The sequence below is a fragment of the Peromyscus maniculatus genome, chromosome 6, assembly GCF_049852395.1.
Source record: "Peromyscus maniculatus bairdii isolate BWxNUB_F1_BW_parent chromosome 6, HU_Pman_BW_mat_3.1, whole genome shotgun sequence".
Lineage (NCBI taxonomy): Eukaryota > Metazoa > Chordata > Mammalia > Rodentia > Cricetidae > Peromyscus > Peromyscus maniculatus.
Genome location: NC_134857.1, coordinates 122,009,693 through 122,026,834, shown reverse-complemented (window position 1 = coordinate 122,026,834; position 17,142 = coordinate 122,009,693). Strand labels below are relative to the sequence as shown.

Below are 17,142 nucleotides of genomic sequence, written 5' to 3'. Positions count from 1 at the left end.
TGTTGATGTATACATGAGTCATATATTTTTTAAAAAGTGCAAGATAAAGAAATGAAAACAAACCTGATAGTTATTTTTCACAGATACTTAATCCAAAGGAATTTGAATATTCCATATCATTGTGGAATCTATGGACTATTAAGTATGGCTATATTAAAAAAACATACAAAATACAAATTCTGGCAGCTAAGCCATCTGAAGATGAGCATCTTTTTTATTTCTGCAAAGCCTGACAGAAAATGTCAAGAAGCATCTGAGATTGAAAGTAGCACCTAGGAAGAAACTACTGCACAGCAATGAAAACACTGCAGAGGCAGTCTAGGGCTTGGTCTTTCATTCTGTAAGCCCACTTTAGGCAGATGATAATAGGTTGCATACTTCTGCTCTTTGCTGCAGTACATGGTGAATGCCCAAAGAGGAGCAATGTGTCCTAAGATTTGGGGTATGCAGAAACCAAATGGAGAGGATGAATCATGGGCTTGACCTGCAACATCTGACCACACACCATCGTTTGGCCACCTAAGCTGGTTCCTCATGTTTTTACCCAACAGCCAGTGTGGATTCCATAATTTATGTTCATTTCTTCTCTTTCCACCCTCACCATTTCTTAAAAAGTACTCGTGTTATTAACGTAATTTAGTCCTGTCATCAAAATAGGATAGGCAAACAGAAGATAATAGAAGACAGATAGATAGATACATACATACATACATACATAATTTGTGGGTTTTTCTATAAAAATCCCTAATGCTATCATCCAGAAGTAATAACTTATTTTGTTGAATGTTCTTACAGATTGTTTTCTTTGCTTATTCTGAACTGTCTAACTGGACTATAATGTCAATGAGCTAATTTCATTTGAGTTCCTACTCTAAATGAAATAGTAACTACTCAAGCTTAAGGGTAAACATTTATTACATGTGAACTTCAGGATGAGCAAGAATTATAGTATATAAAGTTGAGGAATACAGAAGAGTCAATTTAGTGCATTTTACAGTTACATTCCATTTTATTGAGCAATAGAATGAGACTTACATAAGCAAATAATTTCTCTCTCTCTCTCTCTCTCTCTCTCTCTCTCTCTCTCTCTCTTTCTCTCTCTCTCTCTCTCTCTCTCTCTCTCTCTCTCTCTCTCTCTCTCGTCTTCTTGATGGATACAAGTAAGAGCTATTCCACTAGAACAAACTACAGCTGTTTCCATCTGAACAATTACACTGAGCCAGTGCTTGCCAGAAACATCTTAATACAAATGGGGAAATGCACATTCCAAGCATAAATCTATGCTATGTTACCTATGTTAACTATGTTACCAATAATGCACAGCATTTAATTAAAAGAATTTTGAGACACACAGTAAAACCAAGTACAGTCATTTACTTTTAAAGAGATAAAGCAAAGAAATCCATGAATAGAGACAGACTTAGAATGATTAGAAACCATTTAAAATACTGTTTAAGATAAGAATCTGGTAGAAGCTGGGCAATGGTAGTGTGCACCTTTAATCCCAGCACTCAGGAGACAGAGCCAGTTGGATCTCTGTGAGTTTGAGGTCAGCCTGGTCTACAAAGCGAGATCCAGGACAGGATCCAAAGCTACACAGAGAAACCCTGTCTCGAAAAACAAAAATAAAAAAAAAGAAAGAAAGAAAGTGAGCAATATGTATGGGCAGGTGTAGACTTTAAGGAAGAAAAAATGGAAACAGACAGAGCCAATGGCAAATCTACATATCAAAAACACTGTATTAGTGAAGAAGAATTTCTTTAATGAACATAACAAGAGACAGAATGTGATGGGGGGTAGGCTGGGGGTAAGGGGAGGGGGTGGGAGGGGGGAGAATAGGGAAACCAATGGCTGATATGTATGTAGAACTGAATGGTATTGTAAATAATATATATATAAACAGTTAGCAAGAAGCCTACCATGGCCATACAGTTTGTAAACAAAAAAAAAAAAGAGAGAGACAGAATGTGAACCTGGCAGAGAAGACAATCAGTAGAAACAAATCTACCTCTAAGTGAGTGACATGATATCTGGGCATGTGACAAGGTTCACTATAGTATGATTGGGCTCTGAAAGGAAACAGAGAGAGGAAAGAGAACATGCAAATGGCCAGCTAACAGTACTGAGGAGCCACACTGCTCTCAGACTAGGGGCTTCCATCCAGTTGAGAAATATACATTGTTTCTGATTTCTCATTGGTATTTTCTATCTATGTCTACCAAAAGGAAGGATACACATGTGAGTCCAAGATGTTGGTCAAGTCAACACCCCCTAGGTAACTAAAAATACCTTGAGACAATTATGGCAGTCAGACAGGGGGCATTGGGATTTTATAACTAGGGTTGTCTCAAGTCCTTTGGCCTCTTGCTCCTTCAATAAGAAGCAGTAAGAAAGGGAAGTCCTGGCTTTGGTGTTTTAAATTAAGACACACTCATTCGATGAGTGATAGCTCGCTCTTGCATTTTGAAGCTGTTGATTGAGTTCTCTGAGTTGAGCTTCTTGTTCTGCCTTGATCTTTGCAGCCTCTTCCTAAGAAACAATAAACAGAAATGACAAAGCTTAGCAAAATAATAATAATAATATCAAACTCTTTTCTCATTCCAAAACCATTGGCTTGTCCATACTCACATTACTCAATGGTAGCAATAGACAATCCCTGAACAACTCCTCATCCATATATCACTTCTATCACTTTTCACCCTTTTTCTCATTCAGACACAGCGTGTTTCAATCTCTGAAATGTTAGTGTATTTAGAATTTCACCCCAACATGCCCTTCTTCCTTAGGCCGAAAATTTTCCTTAGCAATCCCAGTCACATATTTACTTCAATTCTCATTCACACATGGAATATTGTCAGATATTTTCCTGCCAAAAGAGGCTGTACACAGAGTGACAAGGAGCCATCTGGGTTCTAGCTAAAGAGTCGGGTCCAGAGTGACACACTTTGCCTGTCAGAAGTGATTGTCCACTCTCCCTTTCAGGAAAGCACGGGGATATCAAGAATATGTTGGAGTAGCTCCTGCTAAAGCTACTACCTGTAGATATACTGGTAAGTTTATGAATGGTGGCTAGGAATGTCACACCATCTCTGCAGAAGCAGCCATGTTTGAGATTCCATTTGCAAGCCTGTGTGATGCCAGTATTTAGGTTATTTTTATGGAAATTTACTTAATTCACTGGGGACACAATAGCTCTCCTTCATGGTGATCAGATCAGAGAATGCATACAAAGATGCTTCTTGAGTGCTGATAAAACCAAAGAAACAAATTGGAAACAAACTGCAAATTAAAGAACAACAGAACCAGAAATGATCAAGGCAAGACGGGAATGAAAACACAGAACATGAACAGCCACATAAAACAAACAAACAAACAAACAGGAACCATGACCAAGACACACGATTGTCCAGAGCAAGTAACAAATAGAAGAGGTAGTCAAGAAATGCTTTCATTGTTTAATAATTGATTATGTATACTCTGTGCCAAACATCATTCTAAACGTAAATGTTAAAACATTTATTATAACCTTGTAAAACGTGCTGTTCCTGTCTCTGTGCTGCACTAAAGTACAGAGAGAAGAGACAACTTGCATAGACAGACAGACATTGGTAAAAAGTGGTGCTTGGGGTTGACATCCAGCAGTCTGGCTTCAGGTTCTCTGCCCTGAGCTACCCCATGAGACTGCCTTTCCCCATGGGCCATCAGACTGTCACCTTGACAGATGGGAGTAGCTGAGTAACTTTCGAGAGCAAACAGTTGGCAAGTACCTGGAGCCTCTGTTCCCTGATCCTCTGTTGCTCTGCCCGGAAGTTTGCTCTGTCAATCTCTATTTGCCTCAGTTTCTCTTGATGTAGTCTCTCTTGCTCTGCCCTCTTTTGCTCCTCCTGGATTCGAATCACCTCCAACCTCCGCGCTTCCACCCTTGCAGCCTCTGCTCTCGCTTGCTCCGCTGAGGAGAAAGGAAAGTCACAAGTCTCTGGGATGAACACAGTGCCCTCCTTGCAAATTCAGGCTGTGTTAATTTTGAACTTCTTGAACATCATGCATTGCTTCCATTTTCCTGCTCACCTCTCCTCTGACTCTCCTTGGCTGTGAGAGCCTGGTCTGTTTGTAGAATTGTATTGCTCAGTGGTTCTTTGGCCTTCAAATATTTCTGCAGCATTTCCTCAGCCTGGAAACCCCAAAACACGCTGTTAGAATTAGAAAATGCTAATTTGCAACCTGGAAAACGTCTTAATTTCTTCTCCCACTATCTTTCCCTCTTAAGGGATGCTCAGCCTGTACATGATGGGTCTGTCCATCAATCTACACCCATGAGAATAATGCTGGCCTGGCCAGTCAGAGCACGCAGGGATGCTATACCCAACAGTCTAATTTACAGGTGGATAAATTCTGAAACTTGGGTGTTTTAAAACTAATATGGGTGCTGGAGCAGACATGCTTGCCCTCCTCTGAGATGTAAGTCTCTAAAGGCAAACTTGGGCCATGTCAGAGGCTTCTGGATTTGGGGGGAGGAGGGTGACACTGCTTGGAAATGAAGCCAAGAGTCAGGAAAACAAAATAGAAAAATTAAGTAGGGGTTGGAAAGAAATAAAAAGAAGGAAAATGGAGAACATCATTTGAACTCTAGCATGTATCTATACTTGAAATAAAAACCTTTTAAGCCAGTCAATTATTGGCTTTCCCTAAATTGGCTTCACTTATTGAGATTCTGTCTTGTGTGATCCTAATCAGCCCCTTTGATGGTCATAAACATGGATGGCGACAATCAAAGTCTAGTGATGACAGTGATGGTTTGTTTTTATCTACAGCTGTGGCTAAAGTAGAAGTTCTCTGCTATCACATCAATGCCAAGTGCATTTCACTCAACAAAAGAGTAAGTCACAGACAGAGACATAATGCACATCCCTGCACTTGTATTGGGAATGAAGGATACCTGTGTCCCCTTCCCTGGCTGCTGACGATACTGTGCCTTCAGCTGTTCCATCTTCTGAAGGTAGAGATTGTGGCCTCCTGGTTTAGCATAGACACCTCCTGCCACTTCTTGTTCCAGAGGCTTAAAAATACTCTCAAGTAGGGTTGAGCTGTGGTCTGCAGAGGCTTCTACATTCTTCTTACAAATTTCATCCTGCTTTGCACTTAGTAGGGTCTTTAAAGGAAAAAAAAAGACATGGAGATGTTAGGTCTACTTCAGTGTTTCTGGGAATTGTTTCTCAGAAGGATCTGCACTTTATTTTTTTAGAAACTTAGAGAAATATATGTAAGATTATATCCTTATCAAAGCTGGAAAGGTTGCAAAATTAATACTCTGAAAAGTTACATTTACTTGGCAGTTAGAAATGTCTTCTTTTTTAACATCAGATTTATTAAGGTGTTTATTAAGGAACAGTGAGAAAGAACTGTGAATAGAATACCCTCTCTTGTTATTTTTTATTTGTTTCTTTTTTTGTTTTTTTTGAAAGAGGGTTTCTGTGTGTAGCCCTGGCTGTCCTGGAATTAGTTCTATAAAGCAGGCTAGCCTTAAACTCACAGAGATCCGTCTGCCTCTGCCTCCTGAGTGCTGGGATTAAAGGCATGCACCACCGCCCGCCCAGCGTGTTTGCATTTTTAATCTACTCATCATATCTTGATATCCTCCTACATCTATGCAGTGAAGTTTACTCATGTTTACCCCCCCCCATTTTCTCTCATCCTTTCCCCTCCATGTACCAAAACCTTCCTATTCCCAAGAAGTCACTCGTGTGTGTGTGTGTGTGTGTGTGTGTGTGTGTGTGTGTGTGTATTTGTGTCCCACTGAATTTAATTGAGATTACTTGAAACTTTTTTTAATATGCTATTTCCATCATAGATGTGATTTTATGGCTGCACAGCTCTCGCTTGCACCGTAATTTTAAATGTAACCAACTGTTTAACATTTTTTTTTTCAGAGTTTTTCTGCTTCTAGGTAAGTGTGAAATTGAATCACTGGGTGCATTATCTGCTTATTCTATTAATCCTATATTCATTATATCTTAATGGATGCAAAGGCAATTCTATCTACTTGATCAATAAAAAGTAAATGCTCTGTTAATGATGATCTGGAATGAGGTAAAAGATATTCAAGTTTTTTCATGAGTATGACATAGAACACATGAGGTGAAGTGTATGTGCGTGCGTGTGTGTGTGTGTGTGTGTGTGTGTGTGTGTGTGTGTGTGTGTGTGAAGATGTCAAGATCCTTGGGGCCAGATTCTTTTCAAGTTTTCCTCTTTTCCAAATTAACTCATATCAAGACCACATAAGTAACTGTCTCACTTTCCAATCTAGTGGGAACTGATTTTTTTTAATTAGCCCTATTTTAACAGTTGTAGAAGTATTCTTGCTTTCTGTTGAACCTGATGTCTACAAACAAATATAGAAAATAATGACCTCCAATTCCTTCTGGAAACATTGGTTATCATCCTTGAAAGAATGCTTCAGGAAGATTTCCATGGCTTCACTTTCACAGGTCCTGTGCAGGTCCAGAAGCTCCTGGAGGGTCTCTGTGGGCAGCTTCACCCTCTGGCTCATCTGCTGGTCATAGTGGGTGATGGCCTTTTGCACTGCAGCAGAGTTCTCTCTCCGAGCCAAGGTTATCACTGTATTCTCTATGCAGGGCAGAGCCCCGCCATTAATGGCATCGACGTAGGTCACCACCAGGCTTTCTAGACCTTCAGAGAAGGAAGAGATGTTTGTATCACATGCAGAAAAGGAGATCTCTTGGAATCATTCTGAGAATGCTAGGTATTGCTTGCAGCTTTTCAGCATTCTACATAGTATTCAAGTGACCTGAAGAAGTTCTTTTGAAGAACTATGAAATTAAGAGGACAAGTAATTCTTTCTTTGAGGAAAAACTTATAAAAACAACAACAAAAACCCAAAGTCCTTGTTGAAAGGAGAAAATAGAGGAGTTCTCAAGATATATGTGATGACCTGCATTGTATTGTTCTTTATAGAGAAATAAGATGATCATATAAAAGTTATGGATATTCATCTGATTAAAATGCTTTAGGTCTTTGCTTCTTTAAGCTTCCTATACTTTTTCTTTTTCAGTTTTCTATTTCATTCAATTTTTTCCTTTTTGTTTTATTTTTTCATGGTTAAGGTGGTATGAGTTACTTTCCTCTATAAAGAGTATTCAGCAATCTAGGCCTTATTCTTCATCAAAACCCCTGTGGTTTTCTTCCTTGGAGCTTCTGTATGGAGGTAATACAAATTCCTTTCACAATATATGAAGTATTTGCCAAGTTCTAAAACATGGGGTTCTCAAGATAAACTGCACTAAGGAGCTTGTATAGACATCTTTCAGGATACTAAACAATATAGAATTATATTCAACATCTGTAGTTTTTTTTCACCAGAAAATTTCTGTTACTACAGGGAACATGTATGTATTTATCTTACTTTATTTTATCTTATCTTGTACACATCAAATACTATGTGACATAATAAAAAAAATATATGTTATGGAAATATCGTCAACCCACATGAGTTTCAAGAGTAAATGGGTAAAACTTCTCTAACTTGATGTCTCATTCTTAGGATTTTATTTGATGTAACTCTGAGGTTTTACTAAATCAACACTAGAGGTGTGCTTGGTATATGCTCTAATTTTGTCACCATGGTACATTGGATTTCCATCCCGGCAATGACTGACCCAGCTGTCAATTCACCAACAAAGAATTTCTATGCGTCCTTTATTCTTTATGATGAGTTGGAATAAAATCCTTTAAAAAGTACTCACGAGGTCCATTGACCTGGATGCCACCTGGAAGAGTCTTGGTCTTCGAATGGCTGAAGATATGAGAGCAGAACTCTGACAGCTCCTGCACAAAGTCAGAACTCAGCTCCTCACTACTGAGTGTTTGAAGCTGGGAAAGCTTATTTCTGTGAGTGGGGGAGTCAAAAACAAAGCATTTCTTCACTGGAAAGAACTTCTGGATGCACAGTCTGGGCAGATTGAATGTTTGGGTTCTTTCATCACTACCTGGAGAAGGAAATACAGGATTTATCTAGAATATAATTTATATCCACTTTAATCTATTTAATTTAAATAAATGACCTTTCCCCTGATGTTGCATTAAGCATAAAGATTAAAAACTAACTAGGAAGGAAACCATAAAAAAGAGAGAAATTTGTTTAGTAACTGAAGACAAATAGAATTTAATGTTGAATCTATTAGTTCATTCTAAATTAAATACTCATTGTTATTTTGTAGAAATGATGGGTGGGTAAATATGGAAAATTATATATTTAGCTACTTATAAAAAATAAGTTTCTGGGTATTTTTTTTCTTTTTCCCAAACTGAAGCTCTGTTACCTTGTTTCAGCTTCAGTGAATTCTCCAGATATTCATCTGCTGTAATGGCATGCCCGTTTGTTTCCAGGCCCAAGTAGAAATCTCTCAGTGTCCACACCAAGTCTGGAAAGAAGCTCATGTCAGCAGGTTCCTCAATTTCACTAAGGTCAGAGGAGTTTCTTGTCCGGAGCAGATCTGTCAGTTCTGTCACATTGCTGAGACACAGTTGAGGGAAACTGGCAGAAGTGTGGCTGTACCTAATGCTCCTTAAACCTCTTCTCTTCCTTCTACACTGAATGGAATGAACACTGCACTGGTAACATCCATGAGGGCTCATTTCCTTGTGTTTCTACTCTGTATCATGTTTTACTCTGAGTCTGTGTGTGTGTGTGTGTGTGTGCGCGCGCGCACGCGCGCGCGCGCGCGTGCGTGCGTGTGTGCGCATGTGCACTGTAGAATATTACTTTAACTATGTACAGATATGTTACATTTGTTTATGCTGTGGAATATTACTTTAACTTGTAAAGGTGTGTTACTTTTGTTTATGCTGCATTTGTTTAATTATGTAAAGATGTGTTGCATCTGATTCACCTTGCCTGTCTAAGGCTCCTGATTGGTCCAATAAAAAGCTGAATGACCAATAGCTAGGCAGGAGAGGGATAGGTGGGGCTGCCAGGCAGAGAGAATAAGTGGGAGGAGAAATTTAGAAAGAAGATAGGAAGAAGGAGGAGAGAAGGAGGGACATGCCCGGGACAAGAAGCCAGGCAGATGCCAGCCAGGAGACATGAGAAGCAGTGAGAGTAAGATATATAGGAGTAAGGAAGGTAAAAATCCCCGAGGCAAACAGTAGATAAAGAGAAACAGGTTAATATAAGTTAAAAGAGCTAGCCAGAAACGAGCCTCAGCTATTCCAAGCATTCAAAACTAGTAAGAAGTCTCTGTCATGATTCGGGAGCTGGTTGGTGGCCTAGAAGAAAAAGGTTGGTGTGTGTGTGTGTGTGTGTGTGTGTGTGTGTGTGTGTGTGTGTGTGTGTACACTTCTCCATGTGCAGATGTACATATCTGTTGAAATCAGATGTTGGTATTGAGTTTCTTCCTCTAGTTCTCTCTACCTTGTGTTTTGAGAAAGAGTCTCTTACTGAATATGGAGCTACCTGATTGTCTATATTAGCTGGCTAGCAGGCCCCAGGAATCTTCCTACCTTGGACTTCCCACACCCACACCCAGCCTTGGGGTTACAGGTACACACTGCCATGCCTGGCTTTTTAGGTGGATGCTATGGTTCCAAACTCATGTCTTCATTCTTGTGTGACAAACATTTCACTGACTGAGCCGTCTCCTTAGTCTCTATGTTCTAATTGTTAAGAGTCCAGAAGGTCTCATAGGTGCACAGGTGGTGTGTTTTCTCCAGTGTGGTGCTGTCCTAGACCACAAAAGGATACTGCAGTAGGTCAATAGCCCCCTGGTCAATTTTGTTCATGGTGTTGTATACGAAGGTGCTACTGAGAAGGATTGCCAGTGCAAAAATCTGAGTATCACTCTTTTCATCAATCTAGAAATCAAAACAAATTTGAGTCATGTCTCAGGGTACACTTGGGTGAGTATCACCAAAAATAAAATGTTGATATACAGATATTAAACAAAATAAACAAAAATAATTTGTAGGCATGCCTTTTGCATGCTTTTCTCATTGGTAATTTTATGCTGATTCATCCATTGCTAACTCTCTAGTCTTTCTTCTAATGACTCTTAGATAGTTGCTAAATGAATAAAGTTAGTAAGGCAACCAGAATACCTAAAATTAAAGTTTTACAGGGGCAAAGCAAAACTGCCTTATATGTGTGGTACATATATCTATATTACTTATTACTACTATCCATAAGCTGGTCTCATTAACAATCTTTTCTCACTCCAAGACAATACTGAAGAAGGAGTTCATAACTACATTTCCCATGCTGCAAATTGAGTAAATCGAGTTCAAATTATGGCTTGTTATCTTGACAAATCAAAACTTTTTAAACAAAGATAACACAAACAAAGGCTTTTTCACAATGGACACTCAAGAGAAAGGTCTAGCTATGTCTGAGAACCAGCTTATGCTGATACATAAAAGGCACATCTCCCAAATTGGACTCTGCATTGGAAGCTCGGAGTCAATGATGATGGAAACACTTAGGAAAAGTGTGAAGTGCTGCACACTGAAGTGCTTTATTTGTGGTGAGTGGTGTGTTAAATGCTTACCAGTGTGCAACTAGAGAATGCGGGGTGCCCACTGTCCACATAACGAGTTGGAAAAGACAAACAGAAAAACATTTGGAGAGACTTCCTTTTTTTGGTCAAAACCATGGAGCTATAGGTACTGCCGGCATGATTTAGGCAACTTTATCTAACCAGTACCCAACTATTAGCCCATATTCTCTGAAGGACTGGGCTTGTAACAGTGATTTTAATTCCACTATGTTTCAGTACTTAGGAGTACTTAGTTTATTTTCACTGCAGTACTCAGTGCTCATTCTGCCTTATGAAGATATTTTCTCACTCCGTGCATCTACATTCTGACTATTAAAAATGAAGGGGAGAAAAGTCCACTTAGGTCAAATGGACATACCAATTTTATGGGTGGTGAGATGGGAACTTCCCCTACTAAGTATTTAAAGACATGGGTAGATAAACCTGATAAATCCAATCTAAACAGAATCCTCTCTACTTACCTTCTCCACATCTCCCAGGCCCTCTGTGTCAAGCAGAACTAGGGTATGGTCTGGCTTCTGGGGATGAGGCACACACCACATCCAGATGCCCTTGGTATGAGACTGCACAGTGGATCCAACAGAAAATCCTGAAAAGCAAAGTAAGTGGTATTGATGGAAGAGGGAAACAAGATTCAGAAATTCCCTTGAGAACGTAAGCTAGGATGTAAGGGAAACAAGATGACGAGACAGTAGAAAGGACAAGTGGTGATCTTAATGGCAGCAGAGAAATGGGCAACTGGTACTAATGACTTAAAGTTGGGATCTGATGCTCTTTTTTAAAAACATGATTTCATGCTTCTAAAAACGTAATAGTTTGAATTTATTTTGTTGAACTTATTTCATTAATGTTTTACTTCTTACAAAGGAAATAGATTTTGGTTTTTCTGGGACAGTGTTGAGGAATAAACACATGCTAAATCACAGATCCCGAGCTTCCCTTTATCTCCCAGAGGATGCAAACAGCGGCTGTGGCCTAAACATTAGCTTTCAGTATCCAAACAGGTCCTCAACTTTCTCTCCTCACACTTTGAGCTGGATGCTCACAATGTGGGTAGATAGAGGGGACTCAGCAAGCATTTTTGGTGTTTCTCACCTTTCTCCTTCCCAGCCAGCTTGTTCATCAGGTAGGATTTGCCTGTGCGGTAGAGGCCCACGATGGCCACCACCACCACTGGCTGTGTGATGGCCGACAGGATCTTCAGGGCTTCCTGGTTGACCACCAGCTGTTCCTCATTATTCCCAATGAGGCACATGGGTTCTGGCATGTGGATCTCTAGAGCCATGTTTAAAATGGTACTTTGTCTGCAGGGGAAGAATGGGATGATCTGAAATTTGTAGTATTTAAAGAAAGACATTTTACCTACTGAGTCCTGGAACAAATGACCTGTTAGCATGGCCTGAGTTTCTGAGAAATTGAAAACTAGAGACTAAAACTAAATACCAAAGTACAATAGTTCCTGCCTCTTCACAGCCTTGTCATAGCATACCGTACAGCCTTTTAAGTACTTGATAGACACAGGAAACCCATATCTTTAGCCTACCTATTGACAGTTTGGGTCTAGCTCATTCTATTGGCTTCTGGCTTGCTGATGTTTCCTGGTTTATACCTGCTGGTATCCCTGGATTGAGTGTTATTTGTCAATATATTTGTTGCTTTTCTCTTATTCAGCTGTATGACCAAACTGTACTACTTTATTACCACCAAGTCATAGTTCTAACATATATCGTTTTCAAAGAAATTACACATGTATACTTCTTGAAGCTGTACTTAAAAAAAAAAGCACACCATATTTTTACATAGTTGTGAATGTCCTTTATTAGTCCCAAACTTCAGAGCATGATCATTTTGTAATTAGCAAAATGATTGAAAAGACACCATTACTGGTACCCTGACAATTGTCTAATAAAATAGTTTAGGTCAAATGATAAAAGTAACACATGATTTTTGGCTTCACTTATCAGGGGGACAGCTGTCTTCCATTTTAGTACTGACTATCTAATGGAGAAGCTAAAAAGCCATGATCGTCATTGAGTTTATTTATTTTTCATTACAAAATATTAACAAGAAAAGAGCTGAATTAATTGTACCAGCAGACAATTAAAAGTATGGGTTCTTTGTTGTTGTATTTAATGATCATAAAAACACATTTCCCCCTCATGCTCAGAGCCAGGACGGGGCAAATCATGCCTGTGACCAAGAAATTGAAACAGAAACTGTTTTTATGGGAGCAGGCAGTGGAAGATTCATCATAGATGGCACCACATCAAAGCACGTACATTAGGAAGTGACTAATGCAAGCCCATGCCAGAAAGCAGCCGTATCTCAGTGAACTGAGGAATATGATGCCAAGTGCTTGTCAGTTCTCACTCATTTTTGGTGTGATATAGCTACCCTGTATCAGCAGAATTCTGGTTGCCTTATTTATACACAGCAGAGATTAAAATGATTTTTTTTTTGCAGATGCTATCAATGTAGGAAGCTTTCAGTGATGATCTACAATTAGCTAGGATAAGAAAGGTCACATCTACAAGTAATATGGAGGCTTAGAAGCACTTGTGTTTTTGAATGATGTCAGTAATAGAGGAAGAAACTAATTTAAGTGAATTTTCAGCCTTTATGAAGAACATTAGTACTGTGTAACTCTAATAATTACAATATTTTACATGTTAGCACCAAATGGTATCTAGATAGAATCCTTAATGCTTTTACTGGAGCCAAATCTCTGATGTTATTGCATCTTTAATGTTCTCTAGCAACATTCCTAAATTGATTACTCTGCCTCGCATAGCTCAGCCTATGACTCAGGAGTACATTCTCTGTAACTGTTAGAGTCCTGTAACATTTGGAGGACTGGAGAGATGGTACAGTGGTTAAGAGCACTGACTGCTCTTCCAGAGGACCCAGGTTTGATTCCAAGCACCTACATACTGGCTCACAGCTGTCTGTAACTCCAGTTCCAAGGGATCTGATGCCTTCTTCTGACTTCCATGGGCACCAGGTACACATGTGTTGCACAGACATACATGTAGGCAAAACACTCATACACATAAAATAATAATATTTTTTAAATCACAATTTGGCTTTGTTGTAACTTAGACTTGATTTCAGGTCTCAGCCTTGCCACTGATTAGCATTATGATGTCACTCAACTCATTCAGCCTGCTTCCTACAAGCCAGAAGTAAATAAATCAATATGATTTATTTGAACCCACATCAGATGACTCACAACTACCTGTAACCTCAGTTACCTTATGCCCTTCTTACCTCTGTGGACAACTGAAACCATTTGATGTAGATAAATACACTCAGGCAGAGACACATAAATAAAGTCATTATTTTTTTTTTAAGGAAGACAGAAAACTTCACAGCAGGGTTTTGGGGGGGAGGGGGGACTACAGAGAAGAAAAGTGTCAAGAAATCTGAGAGAAAAATGCTGAGGAGTGCTGGGGACATACTTCTGGGAGAAAACAGATCTTTGTAGCTCTGGTTTTTGCTCAGGTTTCAAACGTTTGCTTTTATTTGCTTTTTTTCTTATTTTGTATTGCTTCTGCTCTGAGTTTGAAGAAAGAGGGAGAAAGGACTCATTTGGCAGCTAATGGAAATGTTTAGATATGACGTGCATGGGGCCTGTGACATGGCAAGAAACCCCCAGGCTGCAGACTGAAAGGGCTGCATCAGGTTTTAACAGAGACACAGGAAAGTTAAGCACCAACAAGGGACACCAAGCAGTTAAAACAAGAAAAACAGCTGGAAGGCATTTCTAGCTTTCAGTTTAGTCCCTACTCATGATGCCCTCTCATTGTCAGGAAGCAACAGTGACCCTGAACAAACCCTCTGCCGGCTGGATGAGCAATTCTGTCTGTCTCTGCGATTCCGTGTTTAGTAGGGGCTGATCCAGCATCCCAGGCTAAGACGCATCCCATCCTGGATAGAATATTTTCAAAACTAAACCACAACAGTCTCTTCTACCCATGCCTGGGGGTCCTACCTTAACAAAAATTGAGGAGCTAAGCCGGAGCAAAAGCTGGTAAGAATGCTGCTTCAAAGAGAACTTCGCAGGAGTGCAAACCGTTGTCCCCTCAGGGAGTTGTGATTGGTTCTGATAAATACTGACCAGCTCTGGGAAACGCCTTTCTCTTCTCAGCTCTCTGGCAGGGAACTTGCATGTGAAATGCAAGCATAGGAAAAGCTAACCGGGCTCTCTGAACAGAAACTGCAAACTGAAACTACACAAGTTCTGACTCTTCCGTTAAAGGGGATTTCCCACAAGCCTGGCCCAAGGCTTGGATGCCATTGACGGACTGCCCACAAGTTGCCCTATAGTTGCTAAAAGAGAATTTTGACATTCTTTTGTAATTATTGCAAGCAGGGTTTATTTTATTCCTTTTGAACTAGGGTGATATTTTACCTGGTTTTGAGGGTAAACCTCACATACTATTTGAGGACGAATTTCTTGCAATTGTATCTGCATCAGTATACATTGTATCCTGTATACTTAGGATAAAACTTACTTCATTGGTAGTAGGTTGGCCAAGAAGCACGGGGTCTTTTTTGTGGGTTTTTAAATCCCATATATAAAAAAAGTAAAAAAAGAGGCTTAAAAGAAAAATTGAGGGTAATTGCAGTTTAAAAGAAAAAAAAAGCAACAGGGGGACAGAGTGCAGATCTCAGCAGGTAAGCGGGAGGGAGGGAGGGACGGTAAAGAAAAAGAGCAAGAAGTCATGCTTTCTGGGTTAGGGACCAAGATATCAGGCAGGCTCAGCAGTGCAAGACTGTCAGCATCTGCATGGGGTGGGGATGTTTCTTCAACAGAGAATGAGAATGCCTAGAGCTTCAGGGCAACAGGGTGAGAACTTTGACTGGTATCCAAAAAAGGAAAATAAAAAGAGGGGAAAGAACGAGTTACACTCTCTATCTGTGGGGTCTATTAGTACATACACTGGGGGAGGGGCTTGTGGAGTACATAGTACTTATCTCATTGAGAGAATAGTTACTCCATACATCTTAATATATCTGCCACTATAACATATGTTTGAAGTTACAATGTTTTGAGGGGCATTTTCCTGCCCAGGCGACTGATAGGCTGGCTCACTGAGATGAACTCTTCAGAAAGGAAACAATATGTCTTTGTAATCTTACACTGTTTGGTGCAGTCTGGAAGGATATGTCTCCCCACAGAACTAATGATATGACCCAAGTCTGATTCTTTTGAGCAAAACTCAAGTAATAGAGTGGATTAAAATAACTTAAAAATAGGTTTACAAAATAGCTATGCTTCACCACAAAGAAATAGCCTTCCCTTAATGGACTTTCAACAAAGCCCTGCTACATCCACCTTCCTAGAACCCAGGCCAAAGTATCTGCATGTTAACCAGTCCTGGAGATGACACTGCTGTCACCACCAGAACAAGGACACACAGGTAAATGCCACATACACACGGAACTTTGAGACATGGTTACATGTAGCTAATAAGGATCAGTCATATAGAAACTGAATACATCTCCACATTGATACTTGCAGACTGTGTGCTGAAGCACTCTGGAGTCTAACTCTCAGGAAGATAAACACTCTCTTTTTATATTACACTTGCCTATAAACTCCTTGATGGAGATGGTCTTTGCTTTCTGATCCAGGGACACACAGGGTATGTCCATGCAAGCAGGGAAGCCTTTTCCACTGTCACAACAGAACAAACTAACCCGTTCCTACTGCCCTTTCTTCAACTGCCTCTTAAAATCAGAAATCAAGTGAAGATCAAGACGAAGGTGCTTGAGAAAAACAAACAAACAAAAATCAGAAAGAGAAAGTAAATTTACCTGCACCAGCTCTCTGTAGCATGGGTCCAAGTACAGTCTCAGCTGCCTCTCACACCCGGAGCACTTCCTTCCGTGTGTCTGTATCCCTTTTATATAAGCTCAGAATGGTACCATTCTTCTCTAAAACTGGAATTGAAAGTAAAGTAATTCAAAACAGTGTTTTAAGTTTTTCAGAGGCTATTCTAAAGCATTAGATGTGGAAATGGGAAGAGGTCAGTTGGCACAGCCATATATGATGGGAACAGCAGAAGTCATAAAGCCAGCACAGCTGCTTGACAAAGATCCAGCAAAGCTGAGCCACATGATGGACACCATGCCACTTTCGGTTTTTCATCTCCACCTGTTGCATAATTGGGACACTTTTAATATTTGTACAATTTGGGGATTTTGGCTCGATGGAAGTTTTCCTATGAATCATGTATATCTTCTCCCAGGAGTATTGCCTCTAAGCTTCCCCAAGAAAGTCCTGAAATACTACCCCTGTAAGATATCCTTATCTACTTGAAGGTCTCCTTATAAGGCTATGAGATATTCTTGAAACATCTGTCCCTGTACTTACTCAGCAGCAAGACAATCAAAACAAAGTAAACTTTAAAAGGTCAACAAAATTCAGTGGCCTAGAGGAGTTGGCCACAGATCAGATTGCAAGCCTCTTCCTGCTACACACTCAGGCAATTACATGGCATATACATCAACAAAGTTAGACTAGCTGAAGTTATTTCTGCCCTAACAGAAACTTATATTGACAAGCAAAGTA

The 17,142-nt window shown here is 39.8% G+C and overlaps 1 protein-coding gene across 2 annotated transcripts; it reads right to left on the bottom strand.

The window, feature by feature from the left end:
- Positions 1 to 1,358: 1,358 nt before the first annotated feature.
- LOC102907247 (guanylate-binding protein 5) lies at positions 1,359 to 16,486 on the bottom strand. Of its 2 annotated transcripts, none has more exons than XM_076575070.1 (11): positions 16,386 to 16,486; positions 11,661 to 11,869; positions 11,027 to 11,154; positions 9,758 to 9,867; positions 8,337 to 8,530; positions 7,761 to 8,003; positions 6,407 to 6,687; positions 4,937 to 5,149; positions 4,069 to 4,171; positions 3,768 to 3,949; positions 1,359 to 2,529 (listed from the first exon to the last, which is right to left on the bottom strand). In XM_076575070.1, the coding sequence occupies exons 2-11, from the start codon at positions 11,848 to 11,850 to the stop codon at positions 2,416 to 2,418; spliced, it is 1,758 nt and encodes a 585-aa protein (XP_076431185.1). In that variant the 5' UTR covers positions 11,851 to 11,869; positions 16,386 to 16,486; the 3' UTR covers positions 1,359 to 2,415. The 2 variants fall into 2 exon arrangements, with proteins under 2 accessions (XP_076431185.1, XP_015860217.1); XM_016004731.3 differs by lacking the exon at positions 16,386 to 16,486 and adding an exon at positions 14,557 to 14,696.
- Between the last annotated feature and the right edge of the window lie 656 nt (positions 16,487 to 17,142).